We start from the raw sequence: 17350 nt of genomic DNA, 5'->3' as shown, positions 1-17350 counted from the left end.
TAGAAGGCTGAGAGATTGCCGTGTTTACCCAGGTAGACCAAGTGCCAAGAATTAATTAGCTTCATCCTATGCTACACAGCAGAAACACAAGAAGCGGCTCTGATCTTGCGATTGACTGTGCAGGTGGAGTCTTGCACCGTGGCAAGGTTCCCCATAATTAAAAAGCTTTAAATCAGGGGTCGGGGCTCTATTGTGAATAGATGAACCAAAACTGGCACGTACCAGATCTTGCAAGCTTCTTTATAAACGAACATTTAAAATACTTAAAATAAAAGAAGTCGCATACTTTGATGTTAAGACTTGTTGGATTTTTTCCTTAAGCTGGAAGGGGGGATTGTTTTGATTATTTTATTTTGCATTTGACAGGGCATGAGTGAAACCACACCTGATGCATGTTTAAAGTAAATGCAAGAAGGATGACAACGGTTTTCTCTATGGTACTTCTGTTTGTGACTTGCTGGAAACTGGGTTTATTTTATTATTTTAATAAGCTCCTGCTTTTTGTTGCAATTGCATTTCTCGGCACATTCCTGGGGAGACTTTAGCTGCTGGTTTGAGAATTCTTCGTAAAAGCAATGCTCTTGCCTGCTGGGCAAACTGCTTCTGCTGCAAATACAAAACCGTGAATTCTTGGCATAATTCTAATCTAGTAACAGTGGATTGATCTTGGAAAACAAGTTCCTCTGGGGTTTCAGATTTCACGTTGGGCTACAAATGCATAGATGACTTTTATAATCCTATGCTACGTCAAGGAAGACATACTGGCTAGCTTACCCTGAGATTTCTGGTCATCTCCCATATTCTACCTTGTTCCAAAACAACCTCATTCTTTTAATAAAAAATTATGACATTGTAGTTTGTTTGAATGTTCTGGCATCTTACTGTCAGTATTTTTTTTTTTCTGTCAGTTCTGCTTTTGAAAACGATGCAGTCTTTTAAGAGTCGAATTCATTTAAATCCGTTAGTCCTGATGCTTATGGGGTCTCCTTATGGGAACACTTGCGGTTAGCAGCTTGTGGTTATGTGGAAGGACGTTATGGAGTAAGTTGCTCGCAAGCAGGTCTCCCCTGTTCTTAGTCCACTCTTTTTCATCAGCAGTGTTCCCAGAAGGGTATTTTAGCAGGATGTTGCCCCTTACGGCCCCTTACTCTATGTCTGTGCCCTTCAAGACTGTTGTGAGCACCAACCCTGTGCCTGGCTTTCCTTCAAGGGAAAGCTTTATGGCTGGATGGGGACCCAGTCATCACCTCTCCCTCCATGCTCTCCTACTTGGAGAGCCTTGCTATGCCATATGGGCGGTGAGAACACTCATCATCCTTCCTCAGATGATTTACCAACCCCAAACAAGCTGTGTTTTCCTCTCGATATTCTTAGCCATCTCTGGCATGACGCATGTACAGCATTACACAGCTAGCTTCACCTTTATTGTCCTCTTTCCTGAACAATCCATATTTGTCTACACCAGGATTCCAGTTATTGTTAATACAGGAATAATATTTGGGGTTTTTTGTTATATTTCCAGTTGTTCAGGCTCTTCCTTGATGCTTTGCATGTCCTTGAATTAAGATTTAGATGTTTCGGTTGTCTCTCACTGTTGATGTGTGGTTTCTTCGGCCAGACTTGGCACTATCCCGTCACTGACTGCATTGCCTACGCAGCTATTGCTGGTTTTGCCCTGTTTGCTGTTCTACATGCTGGTTTTAATTGTCCATTACCATGTTTGTAGACGACTTCTTTTGCATTTCTTAGTTTAAGTTTGGTCTCTGAATCATGTCAGATTGGATGCCAGAGAAGGCCGGGACTGGCCCAGGACCTCTTGTTTTCATGAATGTGTGTCTCTGTGATCAAGCATCCCCTATCTTAGTGCTTTCTGTTCATCTTTATCTTGCTGCAACATCTTTCCCCTTCCTTAAAAGCCAAACCTGAGGTGTTGCATGCTGCGTTGGTGAAGATCCCTTGCCTCAGCCCATGTCTGTGCAGGTTTGGCTGAGCATGGCAGAGAAAAATAATAAGAAAGCAAGGGTTTGTTAAGGGGTGTCCTTAAACTCTTCTTTTACTAAAATATACACTGCATATGCCTTCTGCCAGTATCTGTGCTTGATCGCTGCATTGCATCCTTCTTTTTGTCTAGGGGGAAAAAACTGGGCATGGGAGAGAGGAAGGGTGATTGAAACCAGTCTCACAGAAATAAATGAAACTGTCAGCGAAAGAGAGAGTTCTCTTTCTGCCCATAATAAAATACTGCATGTCAAATTGATTGATTGATTTTTAATTTTATCGGTATGTGTTTCGCCAAATAGATAGTTAGGGATAAGCTAAATGTATTTTGACTTCTTTTTTGTTTTAGGTTTTTTATCTAGTTCAAATAAATAATTCTTCTACACAGCTGTATTTCCAACATTTCCTATAAAAAGTGACCAGGAAAGGGAATCTACTGTGATGATACAATTCATTACGTGTTAGGAGTATAAATACTCAGTACTGTAAGTTCTCTGAAATAAAAGAGAATGTAGTGCCTTTGGATGGAATTGTGCTTTATTTTATCTTTCTTATGGCTCCTACCTATTACAGAGCTGGAGTACTGGATCCTCTTTTCCCAATTAGCTGATGGGTTTATTCTGAAACAAAGGTCGGCGACTGCCTGGCTACTGGATTGTCCAGACGGCTGGAGGTACATTTTTGCTGCAACTGTCATGTTTATGAAGATCTACACTACCCTGAAGTATTTTGCAGATTCAGTAAAGGGCGTATTTAAAAATCAGAGTAAATATAACCCATTTATGTATGGGGCAGCATATGCATCTGCTGTGACCTGAACTACCTGCCTGGAGTCCAGAGGATTTCGCCTTTTCTGTGTGCAGGGGTGCTCTTTAAAATCTGAAAGATAATAGTTAGTACTTCTCTATAATTAGTACTACTGTGAACTTTTTCAAATGCTGGTTCCTTCTGCATTTATATCATTTTCATATCTGAGCATGTGTACCTCTTAAATATTTTAAGTATCACAGGAGCCCAGCGGGTAGGTTGATGCTCCCATCCATCTCGCAAGATTTAAAGTGATTTTCCCAAGGTGATGCAAGTATCACAGCAGTAATGTATCGAGAAATGGAGCTCATTGCCATGGATTTCAGTCCATTTTCTTTAAAAAAGTCTCTGATCTTAATTTGTCTGATACAGACCAGTTTAGGGTGTTAAGATTGTGATTATTCAGGGCCAAACCTTGCGTGGTCCGTATATACAGTGTAAACAGACCTGTTCTGCTAAACAAAATGATTCACTTTCACAGAACTCAAACCTGGAAGAAACTGTTACAAACCACTGGCTGCCTCCCCGCTGCAAGGTGTATTGCATGTCAGCAGGTGGCTCTGTGTGGGGCCCAGTGACTTCTGCTTCACAAAAAGTGCTTCTGCCAGAGAGGATCCAGCCTTGATCTGAAAACCAAGAAATCGATAATCTGCTGCCATCTGCAGCCCTTTGCTGTGGGTCACTCTGGCTGCTTCCATACTTGCTGCTTTCTAATCGAAGCTTTTGTCTGGCTGTGTCTTGCATTAATTTGCCAAATGCCTGTCTCTGCTGGATTAACAGACCCTGAGTACTCACCATTATTTCCCTGTAAAGGTTTGTGTGTTGTGCAGGCCGACCGCCCCTCAGATAGACTTCAGGGCTGATGGACCAGGCTGAGCTGCTAAAATCTGAACTGTTTCCTCCAGCTTGAATACCACGTTGGCTCTTGCCTGTGCATCTCCAGTTTTTCAACATAATTTTAAAGATCTGGAGACCAGAACTGAACTTGTAATTCCATTTTTGCTCGCATTATTTTTCTGAAAGGAAAAAATATATCGGGGGAGCGTGCTATCCCTCCTTGCCACGGCACTGTGCTAGGAGGTCAGGCACACTTGCTCATGTACACTCACTGCTGGAGCCTGCTGACAGGTTCAGGCTTGTGGCACTCTGGATGCAGGCTTTCATTTCAGAGGTATGGCCAAAACTTTTCACCCAGCGATTTTCAGTTTTACATTTGGTTTTGTTCCCCCCCCCCTCCCCCCCCCCCCCGTGGTGGAGGAGCACTATGTTTTGGTTTGTTGTTCTTTTCAAATGGCCTCAAGTTGCAGTGATTCGGATCTCTATGTATAATAACCATGGCATCCTCATTATTCATTTCTCTGCCAGTCTAAGCTATCACCTGCAAATTTTGAAATGTTTATTTCTATCATTGATGACTTACGCTCTGGAACATCCTCTAAATATTGTCATTTAATGGTATTTTCCTGTTTACAGGTAGTTTGGAGACCTGTGAGGTAGCCCAAACGTTGATCGTATGCCTTACTGAATGGCATGGCTGAGGGTGTAATTTAGGACACTGAAGACAAAAGTAGTGGAGTTTGGCGAGATGAGAAGGGAGTAGATCTCTTATGTTCAGGCTATTCACATGTGTGGTTTGTTCTGTTTCCAAGTAGGTACTGAATGTGCCGTTCTTTATGTCTGAAATAGTAGCAGAATAACCTAATGGTTACTAAGGTACTGAGAACCCACCGTTCCCTTACCGATTCATGTCAATAAAGCATGGCATTTAATTTCACTCTGTGTTACCTGAGGCAGCTCTGGCATCTGATAAAACAAATGATCTTCTCATTCTTCTCTGCTTCCCTTCTGATTTTCATTGAAAGATGGAGACGTTTCTCTTTTTGTAAATAAATGAGGCTGCCTTGCAGATGGGGTGGTAGAAAGCAGCCTAAGAATTACTTTCTTTGTCTTGCAGCTGTTTTTCCTCTGTGACTCAAAATGTATTTGTCTTCCTGATTAAACGCCTCTATTTCATGTGATCGGGATTGAACATTTGACACCCATAAGAGTTCCTGGTTTTATTTTTCTCTTGATACTAAACATTTAAGTTGTGTATCTGTTGCACTATGTATTGCGGGCATAGCATGAGTGTGAATCCCAGACTAATTTCTTAATCGAAGGAAGGTTCCTTTCTGATTGTGTATCAAAAAGCAATATGGTAAAAACACAAATTTGCAAACGCGGGACACCAGTAGATGGGTGGGTGAGATACTTACCTGGTGAAACGATTCTTGACAAGAATTGTCACCGGCCTTGGGAGTGCAGGCAGCAAACAAGAAATCCGAAGGAGCTCTGACCGCTGTGCAACCAGGCAACACTACACCCCAGACCATCTTGACTTTGTCATGGAAGAAGAGAATCCGTATCAAGCTACTTGGCAGCTAATCAATCACCTGAGTCCCCCAGGCTGGGCATGGAAGATTGTATCTCTTACGTACACGAGGAGGAAGAAGAAACAGCTGGGGCGTGGGATGGAGTTGTGCTTGAAGTAAGGGCATCTATCGTAAGAGAAAGGCAGCTTGTTACGCTGCGTTATGGGCCTGCAGGATGGTGTTTCTGCTTTTTTATGCTACAAATTGTGAACAAATTAATATATTAGCCACGTTAAAGTGATACCACGTCATGGGTCACTCGCAAATGTAAGTTGCCACAAGTAGGGTATTTTAGCCTAATAGCTATTAGAGTATCAAGACTGTGTATTCCAATAGCCTACCTGCTCAGAGAAGTGGATCAGGGAGATGAAGTGGACAGCTGGCATAATATACGGACACTTGAACCCAGAAATGAAAACACAGCTGCTGGATCTAATTTTAAACATAGGTCTTGATCAGATCCCTCTAGATCCTGATTGTCCTGCTACAGCAAAGTCATTACTGGGAGTAGAGAGGCGTGAAGTTCAAGATACTGGTAAAAAGCTTTTGTGAGAAGGGGAGTCACCCTTGTTCCAGTTATGGTATTTCCATTTTTCACAGTAAGTATTATCAACTTACAGAAATTTGAGTGGAAATAGTTTCTGGCTGGTACATGGTCTAACGCTGCTTACACAGGCAGCTTTTCTGGGTTGTTGTAATGGGCAGTGGGACTTGCTGTCCTGAAAGCACAAGGGCAGGCAGCGCTGTTTCAAATTAGGAAACCATGTAACAAAGTGGTTTTTTCCTAATATTTTTAAATAATACATGGTTACACTATCAGTCACAAGATTATAATTCTGAGTTTTTACATCAGGTGTCAGGAATGCAGCTGGCATTAACAGCGATCTGGAGTGCCATCTAGTGGGGCTCTGCAAATCTAGCGTGCTTGCTGCTTTTTTTTTTTTTAGCAAGTACAAAAATAACCACAAGTAATATCGTACTGGTATAATTCTTCATTTAGGATTCGCAAGTGAGACATTTTATTAATTCAGCAGCTGGTTAAGTATTTTCAAGTGTCTGTTTTGCTTTCAGAATGCTATTACCAAGTTGGGCTTTTTGTTTTAAAGTGTGACAATACTGTTCTGCTTTATTATTATTATGATGCTAAAATTAAGGGCTATGGAAACATTTCTGGTATTCGTTCTCCTTAGGAAGTTAGCTAACCTATGGGAATTTGCAGTAGATGTCGAAACATGAAGCACGTTGCTCCTCTGACATGAAGATTCCCCTCTGTTAGGCCACTGTTAACCACATGATAGGTTTAGAAATAACAGCTTTGCTAGTTTATATCTGCTTCAGAAAAGTGGAAAGTCCAAACTCTTTAAAGATTTGATTTTTTTTTTTTTTTTTAAATAACAGGAAACTTGATGGAATAAGAATAAAGAATAAAAATATTATTTGGTTTTATTACAAAACTTTAAACTACAACCTGACTTTACGTTTGCGGACCTTGGTTAGGCTAGAAAAGTTACTAAAATATAATTGTATTGTTCTAAAGACAGTCTACTTAAACTGGTGTAAATCTGTAATACAGAGAGACAGTCTAAATTAGTTAATGATCCCATTGAAATATTAAGCGCGGTATGCATTTATCTGACTTTTTTCCTAAGGCAAAGTGGATAAAACAAAGATGTTTATTCTAAGGTGGCATATAAAATCTTTGTTGTAAAGCATTGTAAATAGCATGAAAATTGCTAACGAGAGAGGCAGTCAGAGCTGGAATTGTGGGGCAGAGGCCGTAAATGGCCAAGCAAGAGGTCACATTTCATTTAAGCATGCCCCCCAATTTCCTTTCAACACTATTAGCACAGCTAGTATTAGGTTTGTGTTATATTTAAACTTTCAGCTTTCCTGCCTCCTACACAACTGAATGCTGTTCTTGTTGATTCGACTCAAAGGCTTTGAAATGACAGCTGCCAAGGATGGCTTGTTTCAAACCTTCTATCCCACATTTGCTTACATGTCCTTCCTAAGCACGCATTTTTGTCTGTACCTCCCATCTAATGTTCTTACTGTCAACAGGCAAGTTCAGAGGTACCAAAATTGCGAAAGGAAGACCAAAAAGCACGAAACGCGCTGTTAGCTGATATCCAGCAGGGAACTCGCTTAAGAAAAGTGACTCAAATCAATGACCGCAGTGCACCACAGATTGAAAGTAAGTATGTGCTTCTGCGTAAGGTCCCTGGGTGAGCTTTGCTGAAGCCTCAGTTGTGGAGGTCAGCTGGACAGTTTTCAAACTGAAGGGCGGGTTTGAAGTTCAGCAAAGGTCTGCATCTTCATGTGGCTTTAGGACACAGAGCAAGGAGAGTTCAATTTCCTAAACTTGCATCCTGCTCCGAGATCAACAACTACTAACGCTTAATTATAAGTCCATAACTGGGTATCACTTTAACAGGCGTTCCTTGTCCCCAAAAAATCACGAATGATGAAATCCTTGAGAGTTGCTCAATAAAATAATTGTTTAAGTAGGAATTGTTGGCTCTGGCAGAAGAATACTTTTTACTAGTGTATCTTTTTACTAGATAAAAAGAACAAAAAAAAATGCCAAAAAAATCTGGAAGCATAAATTTAATGTTGTCTAACGCAACTTCTTGTTGGTGTCATTACTGATGTGAGATTAAAAAGCACCAGAGGGTGCTGTGCTCCAACATATGGGTCAGAGAGTAATGGTAGTTTACTGTATTAACAGTAACTTTCCTCGCTGAGCCTGCTTAGAGGGAAAAGGCTGGTCACGGCTATGTTTGTCGGTGCCAAGACTTAGCAGCCTGAGGGCAGGATGAAATGACTTTCTGATACACCCTGTTTTTTTGGTTCTTTTTAACAGAACCCAAAGGAACTAACAGAGATGGAGTCAATCCAGCCATTAATAAAGGCAGCTCTCAGCAGCCTCTGGGAGGCTTATTTGCCGGTGGCTTTCCTGTTCTCAGACCAGCAGGCCAGAGGGATGTGCCGGGTAAGGGCTTCATTTGTATGAAAGAATAGCTGGGGGGAACTGTGATTTGGAATAAAAGTACTTTGGGGTTAGCTTTAGTGATTGATTTTTATTGTTTTTTTCTGAACCCTTAGTTCATCATGTGACCATGGAGGGCTCAATTAGTAATGTGCTTGAAATCACTTCTAAATCTCAGGTGCCTTATTCCTTAAAATGTAAATAATAAGCTATCTCTACACTGGGTAGGAAAGAGATTGAATAGATTGTACAGAGTTTTAGTGGAGCCTTTTTACATTAGTTTAATGAAAACTTTTAATTGTGCCTCGAATAGAGTATTGAAATCTGAGCTTATCAACTTCAGCACAAATGGCAAAGAAGTCACATCTCCTTCCCTCCATTAGTGTCTATTTCTGCGGTATTACAGGCTTGCGTGTTACTTTAAAGATTCATGTTTAAGACTTTTCCCCCCTGGATTTTATGAAGTACAGCTTTGATCCAGCAAGGTAATTTATTCACCTGAGAAAGGTTATTGTTGCTTCACAAAGACAGGAGGAAGGCATGTGTGGGAGCCCTACTGCTGCTTTGGCCTCAAGAAGTGCCAGCATCAGAGGGGTGACTTTTAGAGTCACAGCAATGACCTCTGGCGCTGTTGGGCAGCTGGTGCCTGCTCAGGCAGCACAGAGCAAAGTAGGCATTTGCAGGGAAAGACAGAACTTGGCTCTACCTGCAGGTTTCTTTTTTTCCTGGAAGGCAAGCCCAAGATGTGCAGCACTGCTCGTGACTGGGCTTCCTCACGTAGCTTCTGCTGCAGCAGCTACTTTGAGTTGTTCTTTAAACTATGACCATGCCTCTCAGACTGTGCGAATATAGAATGAGATGCCTTTTTTGACATCTTGCTTTGTGAAATTCTTGACATTTACTCGGGCAAATACATTTTGTAAGGTCAAGACTCTTTGGGCATTTGCTGTTGAAAAGGAAACATTTGCACCTGTGCCTTCCGGAAAGCCTTTGAGGCACTACTTTTAAGAACTTGTTTTTTATCCCCGAGATCGAGATTTATGTGACGTTTGTGTGAATTTTTTAATCTTAAGCAAGTACTTAACTTCAAGGATGCAAGCTGATGCATGTCAATCTGCTTGTGTTCTCTGAGGCCTTTACACTAGGACTCTCGATTCCTCCAAGTAGACGGCTCATCCATGTTCAGCGGGCGGTACTAGGCAGACGAGGCTGATAGGAAGGACCCCAGGCCTCTGCAGAAAAGCACCTTCTCTTTAAACTATTTCATTTCGCAGAAATGGAGGAACAAGGAGGGGAACAGGGCCCCTCAGCAGGTCATCGTATAACTAACCAGAGTCCCTGGTGCCCACTGGAACACATCACCTCCCAAGCCCCATTACACCAGGGGCAACCTGTCAGATATGAGATGTTTTGGTAGAATTAGTTTAATCGCTCTGGATAGCCACTGGGGAGGGGAAGATGAAGAGCTTGCTCTTTGCGCTGTTTTATCTGATGAGTGGGAACGAAATCCTGATGTATAATGTGCGATACCTGTTTTTCAGCTGGGAGGCCTGGGCAGCTTCCTGGAGTCCGAGCAGCGGTTCCCAAGCCCTCCGCCCCACCGAACAGCGGCGCTGCAAAGCCAAGCAGTAACCCCTCGCATCCAGCCGAAGGCCCAAGGGCAGCTGGCCCACCAGAGCCTCCCAGCACCTCCCGAGCTGGAGCCGGTCTGGGACGGCCCAGCCTGCCCGCCCCCCCTCCACCGCCTCCTACTTCCAGCAAACCTTCCCTCACTTTCCCTCCTCCTCCCACTCTCCCCCCTCCAGCCGAGCGCCCTCCCAAGGGGGTGACCCCCAACGCTGCTCCTCTGTCCCCGCTGCCTCCTCCTCAGGCTGACAAACCCACTAAGTTTCAAGCAGGTGCTTCACACCCGCCCCCACCGCCCCCTCCTCCCCTGCCCCTTGTGCCCCCCTGTGGGTTTCCAGGCAGGACAAACGATTTCTCTGCTGCTGCTTCCTCTCCATCTGAAGGAAAGGATTGTCCACCTCCCACACCGCCCCCCCCACCTCCTCCGCCACCACACATGCACTCCCTGACTTCAAACAGGCCCTCCCTTCCGCCCTCCCCAGCCTTTAACAGTGCTCTCAGCAGTGCTGACGTGCCCCCTCCGCTGCCCCCCAAATCTCCCCACCTGCTGTCACAGTTGCATAAGCCAAGCAGTATTCAGTCGCTGCCGCTTCCTCCCACCCCCGTCCTCCCTCAGCCCTCAGCGGTGGCGGAGACCAGGAAGAAGAGACTGGGCCGAGGTGCAGGTGAGAGCAGTGTTCGAGGAAGGGAGGCGTTTTTCTCCCTTTGGCTAGCGGGGGAAATTGCACTGGTGGCTGGAGAGCTTGGAGGGGTGGGGATGAAGAGCACACGCAGCAGAAGGGTGAAGTCCATCGTCTGGGAGGAATACCTGTAGGCTGTGCGGCGTGTCGTGAGCATGCGAGACATCAGGCTCTTTTTAGCACTGGGCACGCACACCATATAGTTTAATCTGTGATTCTTGGAAGCAACATGCTGATCAGCGAAAGCAACGTTTTAGGACCGCTGGGCTTCTTGCTTTTGTGTTGGCATTTGTGTCTCCAGCAGTGCAATGACTGAGCTTAGGAGTGGTCTCCTAACAGTCTCAGGTAGGGCAGCAGAGTCTGCCAGATCTGCAGCTGCTCGAGTGCCAGCCTACCCATGACATCCCTCTACTGCTGTACCCGTGCAGCCTGGAATAATATTGGCAATGGCTGGGAAACTTTACAGGAGAGAATAAAACAAAGATGGTGTAGCTACAGCCATAGATGAGCAAAGGCAAATATGGATGCAGCCCTCCGCTTTTCAACAGAGGAGCAGCCCGTGCCTCCTGTGATCAAGGTGGTAGGGCCAAAGGCTTCTCTGACTACTTGGGAAGTGGCAATATTGGCTAGTGTTTCCTTGAGCAAATAGTAGAAAGAACTTTGATCAGACTTCTCTGATCTAATGAATAATTAAAAAAAAAGCCTAGATCTGTGTGGGTTTGAGAAATGGAGACAGCTACTTAATAAGGAACATCTGAAGAGAATGTTCTGTACCCTGTATTTTAGCAGCCACATGTCGAGAGAAAGATTACTGGTTCCTTTTGACAGCCATGGGAAAGGCTGTGTAAGTACAGCAGGTCAGGTGCTTCATGACAGTGATTAATGCTGCTCAGGAACTGCCTGGTGAACTGTTACTTTACTGAGATGCCTGTTTCTCACAGCGGTTCAACTTCTGAGGTTTCTATAAAATTAGCCTGCCTTTCTCTTGGTTATCTAGGGGGAGAAGCAGTTCTGAGAGGCTGCTAACTTGGAGGCCTTGGGCTCCCTCCCCCTTCCTGTGGTAGGTCTGCCCAGAAGATGTAAACTTTGAAGGCTCTTGCAACTCCTCAGTGAAATGCACAAGAATAATGGTAATTCCACTGTGTAGCTGCCAAAGTGCCAGGAAACTGTTTTCTTTTAGAGATACCATCTAGTGTGGTTGGGGGTGGGGTGGGGGTTTGTCTTTTTTTTTGTTATTGGGTTTTTTTTTTTTTTTTAAAGAAGCTGCTTGTTCTTGTGAAAGTGGAAGGACAGACTTCCCCTCTAGACTGGGACAAAACAGTACTTCAGAATGTCAGACTTTCCCTAGAACTAGAAATAGCAAGCCCCAGCCAACTCCAATAGTGACTTAAATTTAATGCTTAATGCTATAAACCCATGGTCAGGCTTGAGAAACAGCAGCTATGAAGTACCCTACAATAGCTGGGTAAGTTTGCCCCAAATACTGCATTCCTTCTACACTCCCTCCACTTTTGTGCAAAGCTTACTGTCGGGTTTCTTAAGTCACGATGATGTTTATGTGCTGGTCTGCTGCTTCTTTTTAAGGAACCGGTGCTGGGAAGCTAGTCACTCCTCCACAGCCACCAGCAAGATCACCAACAACTGAACTTACGAGCAAGTCTGGAATCTCAGCCTGGGCTACAGCTTATGACCCCTACCCACCACTTAAAAATGGAAATATGCACATCATCGGTAATATCATCTAAATTAGATCTCTTAGTCTTAGTTAATGATTTTAGTACAAAAGCCTGTGTGTGTCAGACCTCAAAAACTCATTCGAGACTTTCTCATGGCAGTAACAGGGTAGCATAACTAGACCCATTAGAAACACTTTTGTACAACCTTATACAATGAGAGAAAATTAAGGCTTTTTCACAAAGGTTTTGAATCATCCAGTAGACAAGAAAAGCATGCACTACCTGCAAAATTAAATTTAAGATTGTGAAAAGCTGCTGTAGTGTGCTTATATTACTATTCTTAAAACCAGTTCATGGACATTTAGTAGTTTCAATCCGATAGACCAAAGACTGCTACGAATTATTTTTGTGGTCTGATGAACTGGCCATTCATTCTTGCTTATAGGTAAAAATGGCTTGAAAACCATCTAGGAATACCTCTACTACCACAATATCATCAAGGCAGATAGATAGGTAAGTGGAATGGCAGCCAGAAGCTTAACTTCAGTTAGTACCAGGCAGTGTTTGCAATTAAGCCAGAAAACTTGGATGGCTCACAAAAGTACTCATCAAGATTGTTTATATGGAGTGAGCCACTATCAGTTCCAGGGGAAAATGAGTCAGCATTTTTAATCGAAATTACTTGTGGCAATTTTTTTAAGTATCTCTCTAACAGTGACTGATGTTTATTTCCCGGGAACTTCCCAGATGACTTCGAATCTAAATTTACGTTCCATTCTGTGGAAGACTTCCCCCCACCTGATGAATTCAAGCCATTTCGGAAAATATATCCCAGCAAGATAGCTAGAGGTAAGTGTGTAGACATGAGAAGGTCTGATAATTGTCCAACAGGATTAAAAACAGGGAGTAAAAATAAAGAACAGAAACCTGCATTAATGTGAAGAACTGGGCTGCTAGCATAGGCACGGAGAGGAATGGGATTTGTTATAGTGGTAACAGGGACCAAAGATACAATGAAAAGCACTTAATTAAGTGCTTTAAAGTATTAGTAGCTAAAAATAAAATGATGTGGCTTGACATGCAGTCTGTGTTCTTTAGGTTGTTGAATTTGCAGAGCCCTTGATGTTAAAAAACAGTGATGACACACAGACTTAGGCAGCTACTGAGTTGGTTTTTTTTGTTCATGAACTTCTGAAATCACAGAATAAAGGTGACTTGATCCCTGTCTTCCATCATGTGTGTTGATTTAAATCCTATGCATGGTGTTTTACACACCTGAACAACAAAGGAACTTGGAACCTGAACTTTGTCAGAAAAGTAATGAATGACTGAACCTTGCTCCCCCCCTCCCAGCCCTTAACTTACAAACTTGGTATCAGGTTATGGTTCACCTGTCCAGCTTTGAAAACTGGTAGTTGAAGATGCCAAAAGATCTCATGCCCATATTCTGCTTTTTATAAACCCCAGTCTTTTCTGTATTATTAGATCAACTGTTTATCTCCAACTTTTCATTATGGTTTTTTTTTTTCATTTCCATGCCATGGTACTTCATGTGACTTTTCATAGCAGCCTCAGTCAGTTTAAATTGTCCGCTATACGATCTGATCAAAGACTTTTTACTGAAGGGCTACAGAGCATGAGCAATATGTGTATCTCAGGTCAAGGGTAGGAGAAAAACGCAGCATCCCTGCTGTAGATAGATACATTTTTTGGATGCAGTTCTACTTCCTCTGATTAAACCTGTCCTATCTATTTACAGATCCCTCTAAAAATCCTCCATTAAGAACACATGTGAGATGAGAAGAGTCTTCTGATGCTCTCTGGATTTGGTATTAAAAAAGAACATCAAGATAATATAGAAAACAGAAGGGGTCCCCATTACAGTGATAGAGATTAATTTGAATTGCAAGTGCTACAGTGTTGACATTGCTATAAACTGGAAAAGTGATGTAAATGGTACTTTTTGAACTGGCCTACGTAACACAGGAATGTTAGCAGAGGCTTTTAAATTATTGTATATAGGTGGATATTTTTTTAAGCAAAGCAGCATCAAATTTAAATTCTTTGTAGTGTTGAAACAATTCTCATTCTTATCATGCTGACAGACATTACCTCAGAATACTTTTTGCATTACATGCCTGTAAGTTAATTTTTTCCCTTCCATCATCACTTTTAAGTATTTTGGAAATTCTCCAGTTATTATTCAGACATTTTTCAATGAACTAGCAGAAACTAACATGATACCTTTTAGTCTCTTTGTATGTTTCTTCACTTCTTCTATTCTGCCTATCCTCAGATTGCAGCAGAATGGCACTTTCATGAACAGATAGGCCCACAATCCTTTTCTCATCAAGCATGAAGAGGAAGGAGATGACAAGGAGTTGTGGCTGCTGTTGAGCCTACCTCCTATTGATTACAGATCCTTATAGGATAGTGTCTGAAGAAGCCCAGCTGGGTAGGGTGGTCATGGACTTGACAAAGACAACAGAACTTTTCCAAACTGGAGGGAAAGTAAGTTGTTCTACTCTAAGCAAAAAAAAAAAAAGTGTGTGTGAATACACACGCCACGAAGTATGTATGTAAGGGCATGTGTCCGGTCTTTTCCTGCTGGCAAAGTGGATATTTACCATTTGTGTGACAGACTGTCTTTACCCAGCAATTAGGAGGCCTTTGGATGAGAAGTCCCAACACCTACATTTTAAACAGGCTACTAGAGCTGCTGTTGTTCACCCATAGCAGCAGTGAGGATTCATTGTCTAAAATACACTGTATGGAACAAGCAGTCCCCAGAGTGGTTGTTCCCTTGAATAGAGTTGGTTGAAAAATGTAACAACGCAGCAGTGGACAAAACTTGAGCTTCTGCTTTTAATATGCAGCCTGGGGTAAGGTCTTTAGATCACAGATGTTCAGATTCTGATCATGTCTGTTTCCAGCAAAAATTACCCTTATTCTTGTGCGTTTCACTGCATTAGGAGGAGTGTTGCCAGCTGGTCAAGGGAGGTGATCTTCCCCTCTACTCAGCACTGGTGAGGCCACACCTGGAATACTGTGTCCAGTGCTGGGCTCCACAGTACAAGAGAGACATGGACATACTGGAGAGAGTCCAACGAAGGGCCACAAAGATGATGAAGGGACTGGAGCATCTCTCCTGTGCGGAAAGGCTGAGCGAGCTGGGACTGTTCAGCCTAGAGAAGAGAAAGCTCAGGGGGAATCTCAATGTGCATAAATACCTGAAGGGAGAGTGTAAAGACAGAGCCAGGCTCTTTTCAGTGGTACCTGTGATGGGACCAGAGGCAGTGGGCACAAACTGAAACATCAGGAAACATTTTCTTACTGTAGGGGTGACCGAGCACTGACACAGGTTGCCCAGGGAGGTTGTGGAGTCTCCATCCTTGCAGATATTCAAAAGCCATCTGGACATGGTCCTGCGCAACTGGCTGTAGGTGGCCCTGCTTGAGTAGGGGGGTTGGACCAGATGACCTCCAGAGGTCCCTTCCAACCTCAGCCACTCTTTGATTCCCCTTCTTACAGCTTTCCTGGGTTCACCAGGTTAAATAAGGGCATTGCTGTTCCACCAGTGCTAACAGCCAGGCTATTTACAGTTATGGTATTATTTATATAATTGCCATAAATTCCCTGCAGCTGTAGTAACATTATAGATCACAGGTACAAAAGTATTTGGAAAAGACAGGTAACTGCATCTTTACGTATCTCTGCTTTTCTCTTTGTTCTTGCAAGAGCTCAGTTATGCTGTAACTAACTCCTACTCCCACACACATGCATGCTCATGGTGTGGAGATGGTGTAAGGGTAAGAAGCTCTTCACCTGTAGGACTCTAAGAAAGCATCATTAGTCTTTTCTATAGCCTATTATGATACCTTCTTGTTCTTCATGTGAAAAGAAAAAAAATTAGTGATGCTTTGGCCAATACTTACTGTCACCATTATTACAGTTACTTGATAAATATGCATGAATACACTAATAAGCAGGGGTCAGCATATACATTGCTTCTCAAACAACTGGAAAAGTTTAATACTGCTTTTAAGAATGTTTTGTTATAATACTATTAAAGGTGACTTATTGTTGGTTCTCACTTGTTCTGGAACTTGTGTACTGCTCTGTAGTAAGAACCTTCATAAGGATTTTAGAACTACTTAAATGCTAGACTACCTGCCAGAAGATACCTAAAGGAAAAAAAATTTTACTCCTGTTTTTATTATGATTAGGGGTATTTTAGAAGCAAACATCATTGTTTAGGGATTAAACTAGAAAGCCTGTGCATATTTGCAAGCATTGGTGAACTGCTGTTTCATACATACTGGATCCTTGTTGTTCAAGATCCATTGAAGCTTCTGAAGTTGCTATTGCCTGGAGATACAAAGAATCACACTGGCTGTCACCCAGCAGGAGTTAATCCCACTATGTCCCTGCACTGAGCCACAGCTGCGCTCAAGACCACTGGAAGTTCTAAGGCCACAGGGGTGCTCTGGTTTCTCAAACCTGTAGGACTAGTGAGCACACTCAAGCATGTTGCTGTAGCACAGTTTTTTGTTTGTTTGGGTTTTTTTAAGTGTACTACACAGCTGAAGCAAAAGCAACATACTATTAGAAAATTACTACCTGGATCACTGTGCTCAAAACAATTTATTAGTTCTGTCATATAAACAGTTCCAAATAAGGACATAAAATTCCCACAAGATAATTGCAAATGGTGGTTTCTTCTTTCTTAAGAAACAGGCAAATAAGATATATTATGTTTTTAGCAAGAACACCCTCTCCTTCCATCTTGCCTCCCTTCCCAACTCTCAAAGGCTAGAGATCAGAGTTGTGCAAAAGAGCTGTGTGAAATGGTATATCCTAATTTCTGCCCTCTGGATGGGGCAATCATTTTATCCCTGTTCTCCCCTTGTTCACAAATATCCAGCTACTCCTATTGGGATGCAAAGTGCTCAGCAAGCAACAGCTTACAGAAGCAGCTTTGAAGTTCAACATGGTATGTGTTAAGCGTACTCTGATTAGGAGTATTTTCATTCAAAGTACCCTTTCATTCCAAAAGTGGATTTCATGGGAAATCTATTTTCTTCAGTTGTGGGCAATTGGCAAAAGCACACAGCTCTTTCACCTGGCTTCATCCAGCACAATAACCTCTGAAATGAAGTGTGC

General features: G+C 42.7%; 1 protein-coding gene across 5 annotated transcripts in view; it reads left to right on the top strand.

Annotated features, from left to right (window-relative positions):
• The window catches only part of WIPF3 (WAS/WASL interacting protein family member 3), a 37838-nt gene extending 21556 nt beyond the window's left edge, over positions 1-16282 (top strand). For 3 of the 5 annotated variants that reach the window (XM_076331257.1, XM_076331260.1, XM_076331259.1), the window contains exons 3-8: positions 7278-7410; positions 8080-8208; positions 9747-10496; positions 12096-12242; positions 12935-13036; positions 13947-16282. In XM_076331257.1, coding sequence (XP_076187372.1) covers positions 7278-7410; positions 8080-8208; positions 9747-10496; positions 12096-12242; positions 12935-13036; positions 13947-13987 — 1302 coding nt within the window. In that variant the 3' untranslated portion in view covers positions 13988-16282. Of the gene's footprint in view, positions 1-4939; positions 5816-7277; positions 7411-8079; positions 8209-9746; positions 10497-12095; positions 12243-12934; positions 13037-13946 lie in introns of those variants that run through there. The other 2 variants (XM_076331261.1, XM_076331262.1) reach the window with 2 other exon arrangements.
• The last annotated feature ends 1068 nt before the right edge of the window (positions 16283-17350 follow it).

The sequence above is a fragment of the Aptenodytes patagonicus genome, chromosome 2, assembly GCF_965638725.1.
Source record: "Aptenodytes patagonicus chromosome 2, bAptPat1.pri.cur, whole genome shotgun sequence".
NCBI classification, from domain to species: domain Eukaryota; kingdom Metazoa; phylum Chordata; class Aves; order Sphenisciformes; family Spheniscidae; genus Aptenodytes; species Aptenodytes patagonicus.
The sequence above is the reverse complement of the archived record's forward strand: the minus strand, read 5'-3'. Positions and strand labels throughout refer to the sequence as shown.